This window comes from Haliotis cracherodii, unplaced genomic scaffold (assembly GCF_022045235.1).
Source record: "Haliotis cracherodii isolate W230 unplaced genomic scaffold, xgHalCrac1.p SCAF_3, whole genome shotgun sequence".
Classification (NCBI taxonomy): Eukaryota; Metazoa; Mollusca; class Gastropoda; order Lepetellida; family Haliotidae; genus Haliotis; species Haliotis cracherodii.
The window spans coordinates 51817199-51841865 of NW_027266286.1; the positions used below are offsets into that span (position 1 = coordinate 51817199).

General features: G+C 40.0%; 2 protein-coding genes across 2 annotated transcripts; one reads left to right on the forward strand and one right to left on the reverse strand.

Annotated features, from left to right (window-relative positions):
- Positions 1-70: 70 nt before the first annotated feature.
- LOC139474557 (calcyphosin-2-like) lies at positions 71-18150 on the reverse strand. The gene is made up of 19 exons (XM_071257619.1): positions 18039-18150; positions 14028-14155; positions 13536-13612; positions 11500-11610; positions 11045-11096; positions 10687-10788; positions 9357-9497; positions 8301-8471; positions 7747-7814; positions 6326-6418; positions 5669-5743; positions 4641-4733; positions 4259-4352; positions 4004-4122; positions 3319-3410; positions 2850-3004; positions 2156-2275; positions 1934-2030; positions 71-446 (listed from the first exon to the last, which is right to left on the reverse strand). The coding sequence occupies exons 2-19, from the start codon at positions 14133-14135 to the stop codon at positions 277-279; spliced, it is 1938 nt and encodes a 645-aa protein (XP_071113720.1). The 5' UTR covers positions 14136-14155; positions 18039-18150; the 3' UTR covers positions 71-276.
- A 380-nt stretch (positions 18151-18530) lies between these two features.
- On the forward strand, positions 18531-23796 carry LOC139473896 (small nuclear ribonucleoprotein E). The gene is made up of 5 exons (XM_071256691.1): positions 18531-18682; positions 19607-19633; positions 20354-20416; positions 21180-21258; positions 22523-23796. Exons 1-5 carry the CDS (start codon positions 18632-18634, stop codon positions 22582-22584), a joined length of 282 nt encoding a protein of 93 aa, XP_071112792.1. The 5' UTR covers positions 18531-18631; the 3' UTR covers positions 22585-23796.
- The last annotated feature ends 871 nt before the right edge of the window (positions 23797-24667 follow it).

A 24667-nucleotide genomic window follows, 5' to 3' on the forward strand; every position in this document is an offset into this window, starting at 1 on the left:
CCGCCCCAAACCTTGATCAAAATGATCAAATTGTACAATAAAAACAAAGATCTGGGCTCCATACCACAAAGCCATCTTACCGCCAATATGATCGTAACTCTCCTACTTAAACAGAAGTTTATGATAGTCATAGTGTTTGTGGAATAAGACCCTGGTACAGACCAATCAGTTTTATCTTCATAACATCAGATTGACACAATAAATATCAAGACCATGTATTAACATCTATGACTAAAATCATCTAATACAACACAATGTTTTCAGTAGTAGGAATGTCTATATGGTCCAGGTGTTGCGCAGAATGTTGGCGAAGTCTTCCTCGCTATCAAAGCCGATGCTAAGTCCCTCGTAGTACTCCTCAAACTCCACATACGACACCTCCTCCTGTTTGGGTGAAGCCATCACCGACTCCAGGAAGGCCTGGATCACCGAGGTCCCAGTCGCATCTGCACAGTGGAAGGAAACAACGTCTTCACTCAACATTAACATTGTCAGTACATCATGACAGTGTATACACTACGTTCCTCCATCACCTAAGAATACCTATGGCTGCAAGGATGTGTAGTCCCTCAATCAACAATTCAAACAAAGACCTGGCTTCATTGAGTGGGATGCTGTGAGTGCTCAAACCAATGACAAAACAGCTGACATTGCACAGACAGCAATGTTTCTAGTTTGACATCATATGCAACAAGGGCCACATCCTTGTGGCTATCTACTCTGCGTATTGCTCTAATGGCAGGCAATGTTCTCATAAAATGTGTGCATGTAATAGCGCCCAATTAACTTCCATGAGTTAAAAACGGCCTCAGTTCATTAGCATATAAACAACCCACGGGAGATGGAGTAACATAGAGTATACAAAGCCGTGACGCGTTGATGATGATACATAAACAGTAACACAATATTCTTGCATGAGGAGGGAATGTATGAGGAGAGAATGTATGAGGAGAGAATGTATGAGGAGAGAATGTATGAGGAGAGACCTGGGCAGAATGCTGCTTTGATTTTTGTTGTTGTTGTTGTTTAACGATGCACTCAGCAATATTCCACCTACATGATGGCGGTCTGTAAATAATCGAGTCTGGACCAGACAATCCAGTGATTGATATCATGAGCAATTGGGATACGATGACATCTATCAACCACGTCAGTGAGCCAGACCCCCTGATCCCGTTAGTCGCCTCTTACAACAAGCATAGTCGCCTCTTGCGGCAAGCATGGGTTGCTGAACACCATTTCTACCCCGGATCTTCACGTGTAAGTGCTGCTTTGAACAGTGTTTCAGTTATATCCAGCCATGTCAGACTAATGTGGGGAAAGTCACTTATGATGTTTACCTCTGTTGTGCAACCCACAGCTCTGACAAACCTACGATCATTATCATAGCGAATCCTGGATTTGAAGACACAGTTGGATGCAAGTCTACGTTGAGGATTGCAGTAAGTTAGACCACTGGACCACCCAAGGAACTGGTATCCCTGCAGGTGTCAGTAATCCTACTTAACTGTGACTTGCCTACCTTTGGATGGAATCAGGATCTTGAAGACCATTCGTTACAAATGAATCACTTGTTCTGCTATAACTGACTTTGAGTCGGCCTGTCCTTGTTTAATCCCTTAATGCCGAGTGCCAGCCATGGCAACAACAATTACCATCTATTAACATCTTCCGGTATGATGCTGCCAAGGTTAGAACCACTGACCTTCCATTCTCCAGACGCTCTCTATCCACTACACCACGGAGGAGGTTTATCATCTTAGGACTTATGAAACATCATACTCTGTTTTTCTAGCTTGTACACATTAGCTTGAAAATATCTATTTCACTAGACCGTTAGAGACATGAGAGAGAGACACTAGAGAGACACTAGAGAGACACTAGAGAGAGAGACACTAGAGAGACACTAGAGAGAGAGACACTAGAAACAGACCTGGAGGGCCCCGGGCACTGGCTGATGCATTGAAGAACTTCCGGATGTCACTCAACACGATCAAACCACGCTTACTGCTGTCAATCTTACGAAATGCCTGGAAGGTAGAAAGACAGGATATATCTGATGAGGCCATGGTTTTATAGGGCAAACAAGAGAATGAATGCAGAGAGACAACATGTGGTGGTGTTGTACACTATGAACCATTGGCAGCAGACTGACCTTTATGACAAGAGATTTGCGATACTCGTTCATCTCCCCAATGATGGCATGCATGTAGTCACTGTAGTCAACTCTGCCTTCATTATCAGGGTCCAGGATTTCAATCACAGCATCCAGGATCTGAAAACAGCAGCAACAAATATAGCAGTTGTCTGGTTATCTTGTCCAATAATTGGAATAAAGCTAGCTGTATCTAATCTGCATGGGAGTAGCCCAAATTCTGACTGGCTAGCTGTTTTTCGAAAACAGATTCTTTTCAGTGCTTATGCTGATTCTCTTGCTTTCTACCAAACAAAGTTGTTTATATAATTTCAAATGCTTGATTAGTAGTTAGTTGAAATGATCCAGTCAAGTTCGTTGACAAAATTCACTTCACTATTTCAATTTTCTGCCACAGCCTGAGTGAGTGAGTGAGTGAGTGTGTGAGTGAGTGAGTGAGTATGGTTTTACGCCGCTTTTAGCAATATTCCAGCAATATCACGGCGGGGGACACCAGAAATGGGTTTCACACATTGTACCCATGTCGGGAATCAAACCCGGGTCTTCGGCTTGACGTGCGAATGCTTTAACCACTAGGCTACCCGACCGCCCCGCCACAGCCTGAAACAGGTCAATAGTTTTCAGTTTATCTTGCTCATCCAACAGCACATACTCATATCAGGTGACATATATTTAGACTATTTTATGGCGGCACCTGTTGTGGGAGTTCCAGGCGGTACTTGACAAGCCCCTGCTCCAGCTCGTGGTGAGTGAGGAGTCCGCTGCCGTCTGTGTCCAGCTTCCGGTACCACCGACCCAGGCCCGTCACTGTCTTGATGCCACGCTTCTTCAGCTTCTCTCCGACGACGTCTGAAAAACATCAAGCTCAGAATACTGATGATCGTTGATAGAGACCACTAAATCATTGTCAAAGGTCATGCTTGCTGAGTATGGGGCTGGTTGAGTTTGTGTACCATCATACCCCAACGCTACTGACCCCACTTGATACCCTGGAAGTTGTGATGCTGCTGACTGCAGCCTACTTCATTCACTAACAATAACTTTTTTGGTGTCTAGTAGCCACAGGAACATTCAACATTCTGCAAATTTTGACACACGTGTTGTTTTTTTATATAAAAATAATAAAGCATTCCCCTACATGCTCACTACTGTCAGATCCTCACCTTGCACCGACTCCAGGATCTTCTGGTTCTCGTACTCCTGTTTAGTGGGATACTGCAGACGGGCGAATGTCTCCTGGCCACGACTGCTGTCACTGTTGTAGAACAAAGTCAGACAATGAGCTGTGTCCACAGTACTTAGCAGTCAGGATACAAACTGCTACTTTTCATGAGAACTAAACAAGGGATGGATCCAATATTGTTATCAATATATATATATAAGACATGTCACAGCTGATAAATTGTACTTGATTTCTTGCAAGCATTACAATTAAAGTCATACAGTGAAAACATATCCTGAGATAGAATTTCAGCCATCAATCTCTAATGATACAAAGACAAGAGCATAAAGTAATTCCCTGTTTGGTTGTAGACCATGGTGATGCTGGTATGTGTTCAGGTGAATTGTTATTGAAACCTGAAAACCTTTGTTCACATATGTTTCTACATAGGATGGAAAGGAGAAATGCATAGTGCAAAATAAGTTATGAATTTTATGTTTCTGTGGTAGTGTATTATTAATTTAATATCGATATTCATACATTTGTATCGAAACAGCATTGACATTAAAAATTTATCGCTGCATAAATATGGCAAAATACAATGCCATCCCTGATGAATAGTGTTTCATGTGCTACTGACATGACTTGACAGCGAAAGAGACAAGGGGGATGAAATCTGAACTCACAGTAGGACCGACTTTTCATCTTCATCAACACTGATGACACGGAACTTGATAAACTCATTGCCCTTCATTGATGCAGGGATGGTCATTTGTCCGCATGTAGAGATCAGTAAGTTGCTTCCCTTGAAAACACACACACAACTGATGATGATATAATTCAAGCAAAATTAAACACAAAGGCACAATATAATTTTAGTATCACGGTATTTTAAATTTCATAAATATAATTTTCACCAGGAGAACTGAGTCCCTTCTTACAGAGTAAATATCCAGTAGAGTGTACGGCTGGTCCTTCCGAGCTCCCCTCAAGTGGAGAAAGTGACCTCGGTTGATGAAGGGTATTGCCTTTGCACTGCCACACAAAAGAAAATTACATTAAATAACTTCACAATCATTCAAACAAGTCGAGAGGCAAAAATGAAAAACAACTAAGCACCTGAACAATACACTCCTGAAGCCTCACTGGACAAATAGGTGCCCCAGAGCCCCAAGTTGCTGTAAAAGCTAACTTACATGGGTATTACAGACACATGGGAATTAGGTAGTCACACAGACTTGATGCCGCAAGACTCTTAGTTGTGACCTTGCTGGTCTGGGGTCATAATATTTTTAATCCAGGGGAACAAAAATCACTATTTACCTTTTTCCGAACTGTTTGAATTCATAGATGGTCATTGTGTTGTCCACATGGAAGAAGAAGCCGGTCAGCTCCCTCAGCGCATCATGGCCGTTCCTGGGAAACAAACAGTCAAGTCATGAACGGACAAAGACGCTAAGAAACTATGAAGTCATTTCTTTATTTATCACAAACATAAGTTCTGTTTTCAGTCAGTACATACCATATTTAATTTTGTGCATCCAGTTTTTGAATTGAATCTGTGAATGTTTTGCTTCTTTGTTTTTGAGGACATTTTCCATTTTTATAGTCTACAAAACAGATATGTAATGAAAAGATATCAAGTTGATTGGTTTTTGGTTTTGTTTTGTTTGTTGTTTTAAGCCACATTCAGCGATATTTCAGCTCTATGATGGTGATCTGTAAATAATCGAGTCTGGACCAGACAATCCAGCGATGGACATCATGAGCATTGACCCATGCAATTGGGACTGATGGCATGCTTCAACCAAGTCAGCGAGTCCGACCATCCGATCCCGTTAGTCACCTCTTAAGACAAGCATAGTCGCCTTTTACGGCAAGCATGGGTTGCTGAAGACCTATTCTACCCCGCATCTTCAGGGGTCAAATTTCTTGGTGCTTAGCTTTAGGGCTTTGTGAAAACTAATAAAATCTACACAATAAAGAATTGCTATTCTTGAGGCCCACTCAAGATTCTGGGATCTATAAGTACGAGTGGCGTAGGTAACTTTCTTGACTCAATAATGTAACTTGTGCATGATAAAACATTTACCCACAGGAAGATTTTAAAATAGATGCAGAAATAAAACGTGTTTGTTGTGGATAAAACCACATTCTTCCTTCTGTGATAGTGAGTGTCATAACATGGTCTGGCACTCTCTACTCTCTACATAACATATTTGCATTATGTTTAAAGACGGCACTAAAAAATGTTTCAGCTGATCATAAGCAATAGCAGAATAGAGAAGACAAAAGATAACATGGCAGAATATGACAACATGAATGCAAAGAAGATAAATTGGTGTCAATACCTGGTGATGATCCGTGCCTGAAAGCGGACCCTCTTAGACAGCAGGTTCTCTGTGGGCGTGGCCCTTGTGCTCACTCTGCAGACAGACATATATGAGTACACACGGATTGATTGGTTTGGTTTGTTGTTTAAGGCCGCACTCAGCAATATTCCAGCTATATGATGGCGGTCTGTAAATAATCAAGTCTGGATTACACAATCCAGTGATTAATATCATGAGCATCGATTTGGATCGATGACATGCATCAACCAAGTCAGCGAGACTGACCATCCGATCCCCTTAGTCAACTCTTATGACAAGCATAGTCGCTTTTTATGGCAATCATGGGTTGCTGAAGATCTATTCTACCCTGGATCTTCATGGGTCTCACACGGATTGATGTTGTGATGTAGCAAAACAGCTGATCAATGACAACGGCCAATGAGAAACTCTTGTACCTCCATTTCAGTGATATATGAGCCCACTAACCCCATAGTTGACCCATATATATTCCCATCAACCTAGAGCTCTGCAGCTACAGCAATGTGGTGTGGTAAGACGTAAGAGGTACAAACTTCATGTTGCTCAAAGCTTAGTGGGATACACCATCACACCATCCAGTTTTAGTCCACTTTCAGACAATTCTTAACAATGGGATCTGTCTGTATGTGCGCTTACTTGGAGTCGTGTAGAAAGCGGTTCTGTCCTCGGCCACGCCTCGGCTCATATGCCTTGTTCCGGTGATTCTGTTCCGGATCACTGATCACTGCCCTGCACACAAACATGGAACACTATCAAACAGTTTATGTGTACCACATCAGGAGGTGTTTTTTCCCTAAACTGTTTGTAGTTTTCACATAATACAAACACATAAACATATCATCATGATATGGAACCAACATACCATTCACCATCAAACTGGATTGAATGATCATTACTGATACATCTCGTGACTGTCATCCGATTGTGTTCAATATTGCTGCATTTAACTGACCTGGATGGCTGGTCAGCCAGCAGTGACCCAACTTACCCAGACAGCTGGTTAGCCAGCACTGTACCCACATACCCAGACAGCTGGTTAGGCAGCACTGAACCCACTAACCCAGACAGCTGGTCAGCCAGCAGTGACCCCACTAACCCAGACAGCTGGTCAGCCAGCACTGTACCCACTAACCAAGACAGCTGGTCAGCCAGCAGTGACCCCACTAACCCAGACAGCTGGTCAGCCAGCAGTGACAGACAGCTGGTCAGCCAGCACTGTACCCACTTACCCAGACAGCTGGTCAGCCAGCAGTGAACCCACTAACCCAGACAGCTGGTTAGCCAGCATGCCCCACTAACCCAGACAGCTGGTTAGCCAGCACTGTACCCACTAACCCAGACAGCTGGTCAGCCAGCAGTGACCCCACTAACCCCAGACAGCTGGTCAGCCAGCACTGTACCCACTAACCCAGACAGCTGGTCAGCCAGCAGTGACCCCACATACCCAGACAGCTGGTTAGCCAGCACTGTACCCACTAAACCAGACAGCTAGTTAGCCAGCAGTGACCCCTCTAATCCAGACAGCTGGTTAGCCAGCACTGTACCCACTAACCAAGGCAGCTGGTTAGCCAGCAGTGAACCTACTAAACCCAGACAACTGGTCAGCCCGCAGTGACCCCACTAACCCAAACAGCTGGTTAGCCAGCAGTGACACCACTAACCCAGACAGCTGGTTAGCCAGCACTGTATCCACTTACCCAGACAGCTGGTTAGCCAGCACTGTACCCACTAAACCAGACAGCTGGTTAGCCAGCAGTGAACCCACTAATCTAGACAGCTGGTCAGCCAGCACTGTACCCACTAACCCAGACAGCTGGTCAGCCAGCACTGTGCCCACATACCCAGACAGCTGGTCAGCCAGCACAGTACCCACATACCCAGACAGCTGGTCAGCCAGCACTGTACCCACTAACCCAGACAGCTGGTCAGCCAGCACTGTACCCACAAACCCAGACAGCTGGTCAGCCAGCACTGTACCCACATACCCAGACAGCTGGTCAGCCAGCACTGTACCCACTAACCCAGACAGATGGTCAGCACGCACTGATCCCACTCACCTGGAGAGCTGGTCAGCCAGCACAGTCTCTATCAGTTTCTGTTTCTTGTTGTACTCAAGCAGATCTTCCTGTAGGGAGAGGAATCAGTCATGATTGAAACAATAACACCAAAGGCTGTGTGTGTGCACTAAGGTTTAAGGAGTATCATATATTCATAAATCGGTCAGCCTAGTTTGAAAGCATTCTCCTTAAAATTAACAACCATAACCATCCTAAAATTATCAAAAAGTCAGTGACACTGAAGTGAAACATTTTGATTGAGAATGAAAAGTTTTCAAATCCATATATCAAGTATAGCACAGTCAGGAGAAACATTTAATACATGCTGCATCCTTTTATTTCCTGGGTTCTGGATTATTCGTCTTCATTTCTGAGCTCAACATATTTCTATCTTTCCTTACAAAAAAAAAATTCCCACCTACAATCTTTTATTATCTAAGAAAATCTGCCAAACAAAATTCGCCCTGTATGAAACAAACAGTTTCCTGAGTTTAGGAGAAATGCTGGTTTTTCCTGAACAATTATATGTAAGTGATTGTGAAACAATATCTTACAACATCCATCTTCTTCATGAGCTGTTTGCCGGAGTATCTCTGTTTTGTCCAGCTGTCGTCCAAGTTGTCATCTTGGTCATCAGCGTCATCGGCCTGGATATACTGACCATTGACCTTGGGTGACGTGGGGTGGGCCTTCTTCACTGCCTGGACAGCCCGCTCCACCTCATCCTGAACATCATCATCAACAGATGACAAACAGCCACAACACACAGGGTTAATATCATCTATAACACCCCAGTGGGGTTACAATCGGTTCCCAGCAACCTCCGCTGCTGTCAGCAATATTCCAGCTATTTCACTGTGGCCTGTAAGTAATCCTGTCTGGGCCAGAGCAGCCAGTGGTTGACATTATGAACAACCCCTAACGCCATTGGGATACGATGACACTCAATCCTGACCACGTGATCCAATTTAGTGGTCTCTCATGACAAGCTATAGAGGACTTGGGTCCTATGTTAACCACTTGGTTTCTGTTTTCAGATAATCCACTGAGATTGCTTGCAAACTCCTGTACACCCCCCTACTGACACTAGCAACTCCTAGTACAGTAGAACATGGATATAACGAACTACAAGGGACCAGAGAATTCAGTTTGTTATATATCCGTTGTTCGTTATACACGTTTTCGCTCGGATACGTCCGCCATCTTGGATAAAACAAATCACAAAACACGTAACTGAAGCATTGACTTGTAATCGCAGTGATCACTTCATAGCATCAAATTGATAACATTTCATAACATTCATTTAAGTTAAACAAGGTTCATCCGTAACCGTTGATTGTGTTGATTCACCGCCGATTGCGTACAGCCGATTGACACTTGACACTGAGGGAGATTTCTTAGTTCGCTATACACTATCACTAATTAGTGGTAGATGGGCTAGTCGGTGATCAAATATCAGTTCACTGTATCCCTTAGTTCGCTGGAGAGAATTCGTTATATACGTACATTTTATATGATATTATGTAGGAAATAAATCGGGGATGTTTTAACAGTTTGCTGTTTCCTTTTGTTCTCTCTATCCGTGTTCGTTATATCTGTGTACTACGAACCTGGCCGACATGGTACGGAGCCTGTACGTGTTTCCTGTAGGACTGCTTCATGTCGTCCTGGTACTGCTTGTACATCTCCTGGTGGTGGGCTGAGGGGGGACGGACGTTCTCCGATACAGCAGGGCCATCCCACGCACTAGGCTGTAGCAATACATGAAGCACATCTTTAGATCTAAAAAACACTATACTATAATACGGCATCTGTTGCAGCATCTGATCAAAAATTATATAAAGAGTGAGTGAGTGAGTGAGTGAGTGAGTGAGTGAGTGAGTGAGTGAGTGAGCGAGCGAGCGAGCGAGTGGGAGCATGTGTGCGCGTGTTAGCAAGTATCTATATGTATCATAACACTTATAGCCTGAAAGTCTGGACTGGGAATCAGAAAGTGTCATTGCCTTTTCATTGGGCATGTGTACTCATGATATAAGGAGACTCTTAATTCGTACTATAAACTAGTTGTGAGATTTATTACTTCCCGATGTAAGTATTGAGCACAGTCACACACTTAGTAAAAAATATTGATTCTACATACAAACTTAAATGTTTGCTTTAATAACTGTCACATAAACACTAATTAGTAATGGAAAATTAGTAGTGAAAATGTAAATATGTTCATTCATTGTGCCATACTTGATACTGCCAACTGTAAATTGTCAGTGTGTCAGGCATTTGGCCATCTTGTCTATGAAAGAGATATCTTTTGAACCACATATCGTGATCTGTATCGTATCGCACAGTTGGTGTATCGTCCCAGCCCTACTATAAAGGGAAGGGCTGTGATGTGTAACCTATTGATGTGGACCAGACTAACCAGTGATTAATGGAATGAAACACACTGACACTTTTCCCATTTACAATTTTCTTCACCGTGTGCAGGTATACCTTGACACTGTTTGGGTACCTGACTTCACTCTGTATGCAACTTCAACAAAACATAACATCATAGCCACCTTCACAGCCTCAAGATGGCCTAGTTTGTTAAATGAATTGTATCTACCTGTCAAGATTACCAGAAGTTCAAGCTATGAATAATTGTTTGTTGAATAACACTGCAGTCAGTAATCATGGAAATATTGCAGATACTTCATGGCAACCTTTAAGTAATCAAACCTGGACCAGACAATCCAGTGATTGATATTATGAGGAATGTTCCACGTCATCAGGGTAAAATGACACTCAATCATCCAGTCACCGAGCAAATCCACCAGATATATTTTTTGCTTCTATGACAAGCATAGTGCTGGGCACAAATTCAAACCCCAATAGGGGTATGATAAAAAATGATGCTAATATTTCTCACTGGAACTACAGGACTATAGGATTAATTCTGACCTCCTTCTGCACCTTCCTGGCCGATGGCGGCTTCTTGACTTCCTTCTGTTCCTCGAGGCTCAGTCCCGGGACACCATTAGGACGGGAGGCGGATTTCGGCATCTACACAATCAAACAGTCTACTGAACAAAACAACATAACATCTTGAACAGTATTCAACAATATCTTAGCTAACACGGTTACCAGGTATGAAACTATTCTTGAAATGTACCTTCAAATTGTCACTTAAATCATGTTACATCTATTCTATCATACCCACACAAGAAATAATACATCCATTGTTAGACACCTGGGTCTGATACAAGTCCTTATAACAAAGGAGATCAATTGTTCCTCTCATCTATATGATGCAACTTACAGGTGGTTTTGTCATCTGCCTCTGTGAATACTGAGATCTGCCAGTGCCCCAGCTGAAAGAAAACACAAGGAAATGTCTGATGTAAGCTGTAATGCTGGTGGGAAGTCATCACACATGAAATTTCCAGAAGCTTCCTCTTTGCTGAGAACAATGGTCCTGTTAGCAGAAACTAAGTTGAGGCCATCATGTTTTTATTTCTTGGATCACGGATCCCCGACACTCTTCTCTTTAAAAATTGGAAATAAAATAACAATCACACATTCTTTACATGCATTTCAGGATGTTGTACACAGCAGGTTTTTCCACTATCAAACATAAATTCTGGCTCGAAAAAAACCCAGAGTCTGTTCATCTCTTGGCTATCCATTCAGATGAGAGAAGTAAACAACAATAAACCACACATTAATCTGTTTTTATTCATCTAACCATGAATGTGACAACTCTCAACACAGTACCTGACAGTGGAGGCACTGTTTGGAGTTTGCAGTGAGTACTCGTACACGTCAATAGGTTTTGACGGTTTCGAATCCTCATCAGCAAGGTAGCGGAGATTCAGACCAGGGACCCTGAAAAGTCAACACAAGTATAAGATTTTACCGTCAGTCACAATACAACTGTGCAAATATATCTAAAATTGCTCCCAAAAGGAGGCATTGCTCAAAATTAAGGGGGCTCCTGGGATCCTTGAGGTTTTTGTAAATAAAGGGGCATTACTCTAAACCATCTACTGCCTTTTTAAACCTAACACTATATATTCAAGGTGAGGAGTGAAGAGATATGCAGGATTAATTGATGAATTTGACACAATTACCGAACCAGTCCAGCCTCAACCTACAAATAAGCCAAATCCTGAATTTTTGCAGCCAGGATATCTTTTCAGGTACTGCTTCAAGACATGTTATTTTTTTGCCCAGAAAGCGCAGCCTATCAATTACACATTTGCAAACACATTTTTTCAGGACAGGTGTCATGTCTGGTGGTGTTTATTTGTAAAACCTATTGTAAATCACAGGCAACCCTCCACACCTGAATTTCCATGAAATGTCCATGGTCCTGGAGACTATCGACAAAGCTGCCAACACTGAATAGTTGCCTCATTCCCTATAATTTGGGTTGTTTCTTGTTAAACACCGCATTCATCAATATTCCAGCTATATGAAGGCCAGTGATTGACATCATGAGCATCGATCTACGCAATTGGGATGCGATGACATCCATCATCCAAGCCTGTGAGCCTGATCACCTGATCTCGTAAGTCGCTTCTTACGACAATCATGGGTTGCTGAAGATCAATTCTAACCTGGATCGCAAAGGGTTTCATTCCCTATAAGTCAGCACCCACAAGCTTGACAAGAGAGGATAATTCTGGGCTTGAATCCTTGTGCTTGATATAACTAATACTAATAACAGATATCAATTTATATAGCGCCAATTTCCTGATTGGATCTGCTCAAAGACGCTTTTGCATGAGTCTGGTGTTCAAACAGAGAGTTCAGTGAGCATTGTAGGCGGATGGGAACAAATAGGTTTTTAACAGTCCCTTAAATTGGTTGACATCTTTGGCACATTTTGTTGACAGGAATGTTGTTCCAAAAACGTTAAGCCGGCCTTTGCAAAGCATCGGTCACCAAGTGACATAGTTCTGGTTTGGGGCACAAACCGGAGCTGACTGTTACCAGACCTGGTGATCTTATTGGTTGATATAGCTGTGTCAATTCACTGTTGTAAGGTGGACCGATGTCATAGCGTGCTTTGTATACTAACACAAGTAGCTTGAATTCGATGCGCTTTGTGATAGGGAGTCAGTGCAGTTGCTTGAGTACAAATGTAATATGTTTGCACTTTGTAGCACAGTTACCACTCTGGAAGCTATGTGTTGAACAGGCTGAATCTCTGCGATCTGGTACTTTGGCAACCCATACAGAAGAGCATTGCAATAATCCAGTAGGGGTATAATGAAAGCCTGAATGAGAGATGCAGGCTGATTGATGTGTTTCCTGGTAACGCCAATATTTCTGATATTGTAGTATGCCTGTTTGAAGACGTTACTGATGCAATTACCAAGGCGTAACATAGAGTCCTGTATTACTCCAAGATTGCGGCCTTTGTGCTTGTCTCTAAGACAGTGTCGCCAATTTTAAATGGTGGTAACAAACAGGCTGCACAGTCTCAGTTTGGAGCAGATGATTAAGAGCTCAATCTTGTCGCCATTCACTACTTCATAACAGAAACTGATTTTGTTCAAAATGAGGTTTCAGTTTATTTAATCCAGACTCTTAATAACACCTTTCGCTGACGATAATAAAAATGTGAAGTGAAAAACATACAAAAGTAACAAAATAATAACAAAAAAATGCTTTCATTCAGATTTTTAGAACAAAAATATATTATGGAATCTTTACCATTTAATGTTTTCGGTACTTTCACACAATGAGCTAACCAAGCCAAGAGACAGGCCATGTTAAATGACTGCCAGATTATACGAGCTCACCCATCAGGTCGGCTCTGTGGTCGAATGTGGCTGGTGTCGGCTGTTCGGGAAACTGGACGGTCAGGCTCGTCCTCACCCTTCAATAGAAAGTCACATATTTTTGGCATAAGAAATTAAACACATTACTGATACTAAAGATTGTGCAAATTTAGATGGTTTGATGTAATTTAAGTAGTAAAAAAACAAATCTTAAGGATTAAGGGTGGGTATGGGTGGGTATGGGTGGATGGATATTTGTATGGAGATTACAATATTTTCAGCTAAAGCCGCAAAACCACATATTTAAATAATTAAAACTGTGAGCCTAAATATTATTTTTCTAAAAAACACCCTGCAAGACTTTATCATTATTTTTCAGGCATTGTCGGGGACAACATATTTTTAATCGCGAAAATCCTGGCGCCCCCATCGGTGGGGAAAAATCCAGCAACTCTGTGCTTTGTAATCCTCCGTCTACCACCTGTGCTAGAGATTCCTGTTGGTGTAACTGACCGTTATTGGATTTCTATTTGAGCGGCCACTCATTGGTCGAGATGCTCCCCCAGGTAGCTGACGCTGCTGGGCCCTGGGGGTCGGGTTGCCATGGATTCCTAGCTTCATCTCTCTCAGTAGCAAGCTTTCTGAAAAAGAGCCCATAAATAACTGGAAAGGTGTTTGCATGACATGAAATAACAGAAGCGGCCCCATCCCAACCATTTCCAGAATGCCCCAAAACCTTCCCATCTGAAACATGAATCATTTTGACTTTTCCTCATCAGTGACAGTTGATCTCACACATGCCCAGTGCGGTACAACTTTGAAACAGAATAACTTATGCCTCCAGCTTCCTTAATAACACAGCACTTTCAAGAAGCACTTACAGTTTAATAACACCACTTTCATTTGTGAACTTCCTAAAGACCACGTCCCTGTTTGCAAATTTTCCTTAAATTCCAGTCATAGATCATGCTCAAGATACTTTGTATACACAAGTTTCAATCTCATTAAATTCAGATCTTAGTTTTCGCTACTGCTAAACAAAGATCTAAGGACATCCCATTAGGGTCACGTCAGAACAACCTTACATACGACCAATCAGAGCGTCGCTTACCAGATCATGAAAGTGACAGTCAGAATGTGATTTCTAATCATGCAACCTTGAAAACTTTAACACAGGTATTCTGAATGATAACGGCTGAATCCATACAATCTAGAACATCTACAAGCCAATGCAGAATGTTCTTTTTTTCAGGTTTCAAATTTTTAATTGCGAATTTATCAAACTTTGTTTTGAAGTGTAGTCGCCAATTTGAAATTAGTGACGCAAAGCGTGAGAGAGCTGTCTTCTGATTGGCTAATGTTGACTTCCTGTCAGTCATTCCATTGGTCGGCCAAAGTTTGCGCAAGGTCGGTCTGATGTGACCTGTAATTGGATGTCCGCAGATCTTTGTTTAACGGTAGCGAGAACTATGATCTGATTTTAATGAGATTGAAAACAAGTTTTTGTGGATATCAACTTCCCACTAAGTGACCTTGACCTCCAAGGTCATCCAATCACAAGTGAGGACATTACCTCCTGCTATGGTTTCCGGACTATACTCACAATATTTCCTGAATTAAACTATTTACAAGTCATTTATGAGTTTATTACGTTCAAAGCGACCTTGACATTTGGAACAATCATGACATATGATAGGCGTTGAGTTAGTTACTTTGAATTCATTTTAACTGATCGCAAAAACCTTTGATTTTCCATCCATAATTCTGAAATTTCATTAACTATGAACCATTGACCACTAAATACCTTGACCTTATGTGGAGGTCACCCAAAAGTTGAAGCTGTTGTGACCCTTCTTTAGTTATTATTTTTACCTTCAAGGACATCCAATCACGTTCGAAGTCTCCATTCCATATAAACATTACATACTGAATGAGTGAATGACCTTCAAACTGACCTTTACATTTGATACCGCCCTGACACAAGACAGGTATTGAATTGTGATTTGGTTGCGAATATCAATTTTCCAAGACACATTTAGTCAATTTCCCGGAGAAAAAAATTCATAATATCTGTCGAATGTATTCAAATGTTCAAGCAAAAGTGTTGAAATCATATAATCCGTAATCAGCTTCCAAAACAAACATATTTGGGGTGTGGACTAAAGCTACCAACGACGCTGTGAAAACTGTTTCATTAGCTGATATGTTTGAAACGTTTATCTATCTGGTGATTCTTAGATGTCATACATATACTGTTTCTGCTGTCTCTGTTGATCCTACAAAAATATCAACAATGCATACATTGTTGAATGTGTAAAACGACCTTTGATCTTGACATTGTGAATAATCAAAATAACAATTATGACTGGTAACTAGCCTTTTATTACTGACATCCTGCTTGAGTAATAAAGCACCAGCTGTCCTTGGCCCTATTCCACACAATAAATGCCTTTCAGGAATTAATTCTCTGAGTAAACAAATGAAGTCATCATCAGTGTTGTTACCAAGGTGACGTAAGTTGTGGGCATGGTGGGCATGGTAATAGAATGGATGAGCACACAGAAAATAGACATAATGTTTGAACAATCTGAGGTAGAAGCAGGCAAATTCGGCATCGGCCCTATTTTTGAGATCGTTGAAATAGTGCAGCGTGTCAAAAACGGGAACCTGTTTTAACCCCTGTAACCTCTCGCTGGTGTAATTTTTGGACAACACTTTACCACAGAACCATGTGCACTATCAAAAAAAGAGGATCATTCACCAAGTGATCAGTGTCCAGTTGTTAACCTTAATGCACATGCAGAGGAGCCAATTTTTTCATGCAACTCATAACTTGATAAACAAATACAGATATTCCTCAAATTACATTGATTAATTCGTTAAATTAGATGGTTGACCAATAACATAACTCAAAACTAACCCTAAGCATCATAAAGAGGTGGCTAAAGATTGTAAAGAAGGTGTTTGATTAGAAAGGTTTTTTTTTCCGGTATTATTTTTTAAACAATATTTATTTCCACTAGATACACTTGATACACTTTTCAATGACATTTGATATTCAACTTGTGAGTGCGACTGGTCCATAATTTCAACAAGCATGGACATCATTTTTCGTATAAATTGGAATTACTGACAACTGTTTCCATGACACAGGAAAGATATGTTGGGACAGAGATAAATTAAATAACTTTGCAAGTTGTTTTGATCGAGGTCTTTTTAATATAATGTATCATATTGGGGCCAGTAGATTTCGATACGTCAAGTGACAATAATACATTCTCTAATTCTTTCTCAAATAAATATATTAGCTCCAGGGGATAAAAAATTAAACGAAAATGTGTTATCATAAATGACGTCATCTATATCTGTAACTGAGACTTGGCCTTCAAAATAATCATTAAGAACATTAGCTATATTAATATTGTCTCTATGGGAGGAAACTGGCGACTAAGTTTTCTTGATGTTTGAAGAGAATTTTTTACTAATCACCAGAAAGTGTTGTTACCTTAAGTAGTATTTATAACTGTCAAGTTTGGAATTAAATTCAACTTTGTTTTTTCAAATTTCAGAGATGACTAAATTATGCAAATTTCTAAACCGCTATAAAAGCTGCTAAAATTTGTACATTTTGCCCTCTTGTGAACTCTATTCTGTTTCCTCATCAGTTTTCAAATACGTCTGTTCATCCAGGTGCATATATTGGGTTATTCATTGGGATATGTAAAACACTAATGATCATAAAGGGGATCCAAGCGCTAAGGATACAATTATCCAAAGCTAACACAACTAAAACTAAGGATCAAAGAGGCAGTGATCGGGATCAGTTAAGCAAGAACCGCAGCATGAGCCAATGAGCCCGGTAAGCTACACCTATGAACTGCAATGTTAGTAACTATTATAATCTAATACATGTATCTCCATCATTACTGGTAAATGCTTACATTTTGTTTTTGTTTTTGTTTGTTTGTTTGTTGTTAAACGCAGCACTCTGCAATATTTCAGCTATATGGCGGCAGTCGGTAAATAATCGAGTCTGGATAAGACAATCCAGTGATTGACATCATGAACATCGGTCCAAGCAATTGGGATCAATGACATGTATCAACCAAGTCAGCGAGCCTGACCACCCTATCCCATTAGTTGCCTCTTACGACATGCATAGTTGCTTTTTACGGCAAACATGGGTTGCTGAAGACTTATTCTACCCCGGATCTTCACAGGTAAATGCTTAGAGGATAGGAAGAGGTGAGATAGGCAATATTAGGCATATCACTATTTACTATGAACACAATGTTCACAAGGCAGGGGCACAATAAAAAGAGAATTTTGACTGTGCTGTGGACCTTGCTGGGATAACGTTACTTGACATTTCTTAAATTTCTAAACGATGCAATATTATAATGATAAAAATCATTTACTTTGATTTTGACAAATAGGGCCTAGTATTTTTATTGTCAAATATAATGTGTAATGTGATATGTAATGCTTACCAATCTAAGTCATGATTGAATTATTCAAACTTACATCCACCAGTATATTCAGTCATATCTGCATCATCAGTGTCGCTGAGTTAATTTGCACTCATGAGAAGAAGTCTTATATTCGTCAGTTGTCAAGTAATCAAATTTCACATAAATATTTTCGGTGAACCGGAAGTGATTCTATTCAAACCGGAACTAATAATTACATGTATTTATTATTCCTTTTTTATATCTCAGGTGTAAAATTATTATGCTGGTAGAAACACATTTCTGTGTTATGTCTAATCCGAAAAATAACTAAATATTTATATCGAAAACAGTATTGTTGCTACAAAAAGATTAACTTGCGAATGAAATGAAACACATCAACGTGAAGTAGGTTCAACATTTTTTCATTTCTAAGATATAGATATATCGCTAAGATACCATGACACCACTGTAATACTTGGTATATACGATTTGGAAACAATACCAAATATGTACAGTCTTCCCTGTTGAAGAAATCCATACACGTTCCGTACTTTATTTCGATTCGCAATTTACATTTATTGATTGGACGCCATTTTCCGGCGCGTAAGAACAACGTGATTTCTGATTATTTGTACGTAAGGTAAAGTTACTACAGAAGAACCGAATATGGCTTACAAGGGCGGTCAAAAGGTCCAGAAGGTTATGGTACAGCCTATTGTATCCTTTGCTGAATAGTTGTACTACATCTAAAACATGTCAAAGTATCAGGGGCACATATTTCAGTGTTTATGAATGCAAACACGTGAAAATAAGCTTGCTCCGTTGAATAGCTGAGTTGAATACATTGTGCTCTCGGGGATTGATGCTAAGCGAAAATATTATATTTTACTTAGGCCTATAGGGTAGTATATTCTAACTTAGATTCGACATGATATTAATGTTTGTAAATATTGAGTTAGACTGCAGCATACAAGTTAGGCCTAGTGTAGAACAAGTTCACCAGGCTTAGAAAGCCTTGGATCCAGGTCAAAGGCAACAAACGCAAGAGCCTCTTTGAGTCCTTGTATACTTGAGTATTTACATTCCGTTATGGGGTTTCTTTGATTAGAACAGTCAGTATCTATTCATCAACTCAAAAGGTATCAGTACTATCACTTAATAAATCAATAACAAGATCTGTATGTGTACAGGACATGTGAAGATCCGGGGTAGAATTGGTCTTCAGCCACCCATTCTTACTGTAACAGGCGAGTAACAGGATTACTATATCCCAATTGCATGGATTGATGTGCATGTCAGTCACTGGATTGTCTGGTCCAGACTCTATTATTTATAGACCGCTGTCATATAGCTGGATTATTGCTGAGTGCGGAGTTAAATTATGTTTTATAGGCCTGGCAGCACTATACCCGTGCTAGTGGGTTTCACCCAGGTGGTAAGCATCTGAGACCTGCATCACTTTGGGCTTTCCACCCTTAAGTTGTCACACCGGGATATACCTGGAATACTGTTCAACATGTTCAAAGCAGAGTTAAACCCACCTCACTCAATATATTGCCAAAGGGGTCACATGTATTTGAACATGTCAGTTGCTTCATTAAGTATGATTACAGATTGGTTTCTTTCCTTAACTACCACCAGAACCTTATTTTCAGATATCTTCAAAATGTAAGTATGCATGTTACATCAGTCATTAAAAATATGCAATATCCACGATGCTATCCATACATTATACATTTGATCTAGTTAGCATGAAATCTACCAAAAGATTGTGGTTATTACTAACATGAATGGTAAGTTCACATGTCTTTGTCACATATTGATGAAGTGCACATGTAAATATAATCAAACTTTGTGACTTTGGAGTTTGTCAACCCACACATTGTTTATCATGGCCATGTACACGTAACAGTACTGTTCTCCATGTCTATGAATAACATATAATGGTATTCTTCTCATTCCTGGTCATGTCATTTCAAAAAATGTTAACAGATGGTACTTAGTGTTACTTCACCTTGCACTTGGCATTAAGGGGATAACACAAGGACTGGTAGACTCAGCGTCAGTATTCTGTGTCTGTGTGTGGTATTCATGTTAAACTGTGGCATGATATAAAATCGGCATCAGTCCGGACTACTACAAGCAGACAATTGCACGCATGCATGTCGCTATGAAAGGGCATTAATCTTGAACATGTGATGTTAAAGCCCATGTCATGTCAGTAATATTACTGGTCACTTCCAATAGAATCATTTTTTGAGATTAACATGATTTACTTGCATAAAATAGATATTATTTAAGATTCAAGTATACTATGTTTACAGTTATTTTGTTTCAGCGTTTTTTTAAAAACTTTTAACACTGTTGATCTTTCTTTATTTTTTGTAGAGATCAAGAATATCAGTCTGGCTATATGAGCAAGTCAATCTTAGAATAGAGGGATGTATTGTGGTAAGTATTTTCATAAATGCTTTTGACAGTGGATTAAGGTCTTCAGCAACCCATGCTAGCCGTAAGAGGCGACTATGCTTGTCGTAAGAGGCGACTAGGGAGATTGGGTTGTCAGGTCCTGCAACAACATACAAACAAAACCAAGCAACACAAGAAGCAACTTTATGAATCAGGTTAGGCTTGGCGACATGGTTGATTGCAGACCTATTATTGTTCGCAAATGTAAGCAACTCTAATGGCATAGAACCAGTGTCAATCTTCAAATCATCAGCCATGTTGACACTGGGGTTTCATGATAGTTAGCCATGGACTTTGTCTTTTCCTTTTCCCTCTTCCGAACACCTTATATGTTCCCGTCTAATACTGACAGGACTTTTGGAGAAAGGTTTTCATTGTTACAGCAACATTTCCACCTTTTACTCAGTAAACTGGTGTCATTCCAGCTTGACAATGTTATATGTGTAAACTTGATCCAGTAAGTCTTGCAACCCATGCTTGCTGTAAAAGGTGACTATGCTTGTCGTAAAAGGCGACTAACAGGATCGGGTGGTCAGGCTCGCTGACTTGGTTTGATGCATGTCATTGATCTCAATTGCGTGGATCGATGCTCATGATATCAATCACTGGATTGTCTGGTCCAGACTCGATTTTTTACAGACCACCGTCATATAGCTTGAATATTGCTGAGTGCGGCGTTAAACAACCAACCAACCAACCAACCAGTAAGTCTTGATGCCATTGAATTGACATATTGCCATTACAGGGTTTTGACGAGTACATGAATTTGGTCTTGGATGATGCAGAAGAAGTTCACATGAAAACAGCAAACAGAAAGAATTTGGGTAAGCAGGATGTTACTGAGGAATAAGGGATGTGTTAACGATTACATGGATTTCCAACTTGGCAGCGCTAAGAATTAACACTCATTTCAAACTAAGGGCTTTTGAGTTTGAGAGTACCACAGGAATGGATCCAGGGGTCCGTGTAGGTTTTCCGAAATGTGAGCCCTGGAGATATTCGGGATGTATAGATCTATACCAATATGATTGCATACATGAGAAATTATTAACACCTTATGTGTATGGTGTTGACAAATTGACATGCATTTCAGGGGCAAAGATCAATTTACGTACACTGTACATGTATTATATGTAGGATTTTCAAAACTGTACATGTATTGCATTGCAATGCAGCAATCAGTAGCGTTCATGAACAACATTTGAGTAATTGACACATGGTTTTGGTATTCACAAAAAAACTGGAAAGTTATTTTTTTACCATTGTTTACGAACAAAATTTGCGAAACCAATGTTTGTTGGCATGATGATTGGGTGATGAAAGGTACTAGATCTATCTTGGAGAATTGCTCACCACTATGTGAATGCTTATTTGTGCTTATGAAAACTATTAATGTAGTGTAGCAAATGCAAACTTCAAGTCCATGTTTTGATATAGCACTAGGGGGCACGGGGGGCCTAGTTGTCTAAGGCGCAGCGATGCACTGTGCAGAGTTGCGTCCCTTGGGAAACCTATGTTTGTGGGTTTGAATCACGGTTCGCCCCGATTATGTTTCTAGGTTTGTCAGCACCATTTCCGTGCTCGTGGGTTTCACCGAAATGGTAAACGTCTGAGACCTGCATCACTTTGGGCTTTCCTCCCACATTAAGCTGACACGCCGTGATATAACTGGAATAATGTTAAAAGCAGTGTTAAATCCAACTCACTCACTCACTCACTGATACAGCACTATGTATTTTCATCTCAAATTCAACGTAAGCTGTCAAATTTATATGTATTTATATGGTGAGGTGGTCTTGACTTAAGAAAATGTTTACAATATTGGTACAATCAAGATAAACATGATAAAGGGTCCGACTATTTTTATTCTACATTAAACTTTTAATCTTTTCCTTTTCCCTTTTCTACTGTGCTCACATCAACAGGGTTTTACCTTGACCAACAAAACTATAGGAGTCCAGAGGACCCCCAAAGAATTTGGTAGAATGAATATATACTTTTTCTGCATCCATTCTACTTCATTTGGATGCACATTTCTTCGTCACGTGAAACAGTGCATCAAGTAATGTGTATGTCTTTTGCTTTCAGGGAGAATCATGTTAAAGGGAGACAACATCACACTGATTCAACAAGTGCAGCAAGAAGCATGATGAAGTTCGAGTTCAAGAGTATTCCATTAAATTGACTCTGTTGTCTGAGATACTTCATCACATCATTGAGATGTAATAAGAAGTGTGTTGTCATTGTAAATATGTCATTGCAGAACAGTGGACTTGTGAAGATGGAAGTGATTACCGGTACTGTGAGGAGGTGTCTTCTTGGGCATCTCAGCTTCATATTTTTGTGATTCATGTGCATCTCAGATGTAATGAAAATCACATTCATACTTGGGAGGTCATATTTTCCAGAGGTTGAAAACTAACATAGCCTTTACCAATGACTTTTGTTTTCACTTGTTCAGTCGACTAAAGTATATTGATTTTGAGGAAATCTTAACCAAGAAAATCACATCTTTTTAATGAAGGTCTGATTGATGTTGTTACACAGGAGTAACTATTTAAATCACTGCCAGTGTTCGAAATTTAGCATGAACGTCAAGGAGTCCTGGTATCTTTACCCTAATGTTAAGAGTTAATAATTCAGGTGGGGGTCCCTAGATTCAAATACTGCTGGAGCAAATCTCAAGGACTAGAACCTTATGTTACAGTATGGTGCTCATAAATACAAAGTGATTGTAGTGCAACTGTCTTAAGTGCAGTGTGTTAAGATACTTCTGTTGTAGTGTGAACCCCTCTACATTGATAGAAATTGACACTAGTCCTATATGCCTTACAGAAGTGCCCCATAGTTAAGGTATAAGGACTAGTAGACATTTGCCATTTTTAAGGGTTTTGTTATATGTCATTATATTTAGGACTGGTGGACTGAAAATGTTAGTTTCTGTCGCTGCTCTAGGTGAAACTGGATGCTACACTTCTAGACCGGGTAAAAGGAAACTGATTTTCAGTCCTTATATTTGCAGATCCATCTTGAGGCAATCCATAACTTCCGACTTTTAGAAACAGTTGTTGCTCTTTTATTGAACCTCAAGCTAATTTTATCATATGATGTGATGTCAGTACATAACAATTATGGGATGTAACAATTTGAATTTTCCACAGAAGCCGTTGACAATACTGGTATGATGCAATGTCACGGTTCTGTTTCAGTTTCAGTTTCATGCAGTGTGTCCGGACATCCATTTCGTCTCAAGATTTTGAGATATTGTTTTCATTGTCGACACTGTGACCCCATGCAGTGAGTCTCTCTCATGTCTGATAAACTGTAACGTGCCACATCACATAAACACATTTTAGATACAAGCTAAAGCAGTTTGTTTTTTGTTTGTTTTATGAACATGATGAACATGATGATCAAAGAAACTTCCAAGTACCATATTCACCATAATACTGTCTGCCTACTTACAAAATTGACAACAGAGCTTTTGTTAAAGCCATACACATGTTAAATCTGTTTTCAGAGATTGAGCTGTAATGAAGAAACTTAGTTTAAGTTTCGAAACTAATTTTTTTAAATAATCGTTAGTAGCCAAGGCAATTATATGCCCCTTGTACGCTGTTCAAGAAAATATGGACTGTTGCGTAAATGTCTGTGCTTTGTATGGGAAGCTTATAATGATACATAAAACATTGTCAAGAATTACAATTACAAATATACCTTGTGTGGTGGGTTTCACTGAATGAATCTTCTGTTCTTTTGAAAATAACAAAATTTTATGCTTTTTTTTTTTTTAAATTCAAAAACACCACAGGAGCCCAAAATTCTGTTTGAAATAGAATTTTGTCTCATTTTACTTTCAAAGACTGACTTCTGATTAAAATAACAAACTTTATTTCCTTGTTTGTGCTATCATGGCTATCAAACAAATGAGTATAAAGTTCTGATCAACACATTTTTTGTCTTGTTTTACTATTTGCCACCCAGAGGGTGTAAGACATAAAATTGAGTTATTTTAATTTGAACTTGAGATTCCTGTGGTTTTACCACAGTAGTAGATGGTCTCTGTTCCCATATGGATGAAGCATACATCTGAAATACTGTTTAAAAAGCAGTATTAAAACTCATTTTGTAAGCCACCCATGTTGTATTAAATTTTCAATACATTACATCTATTCACTTGTGAGATGTAAAATGTTGGTTGTCCAACACAGTGGTTATAAATGACAGCAAGGA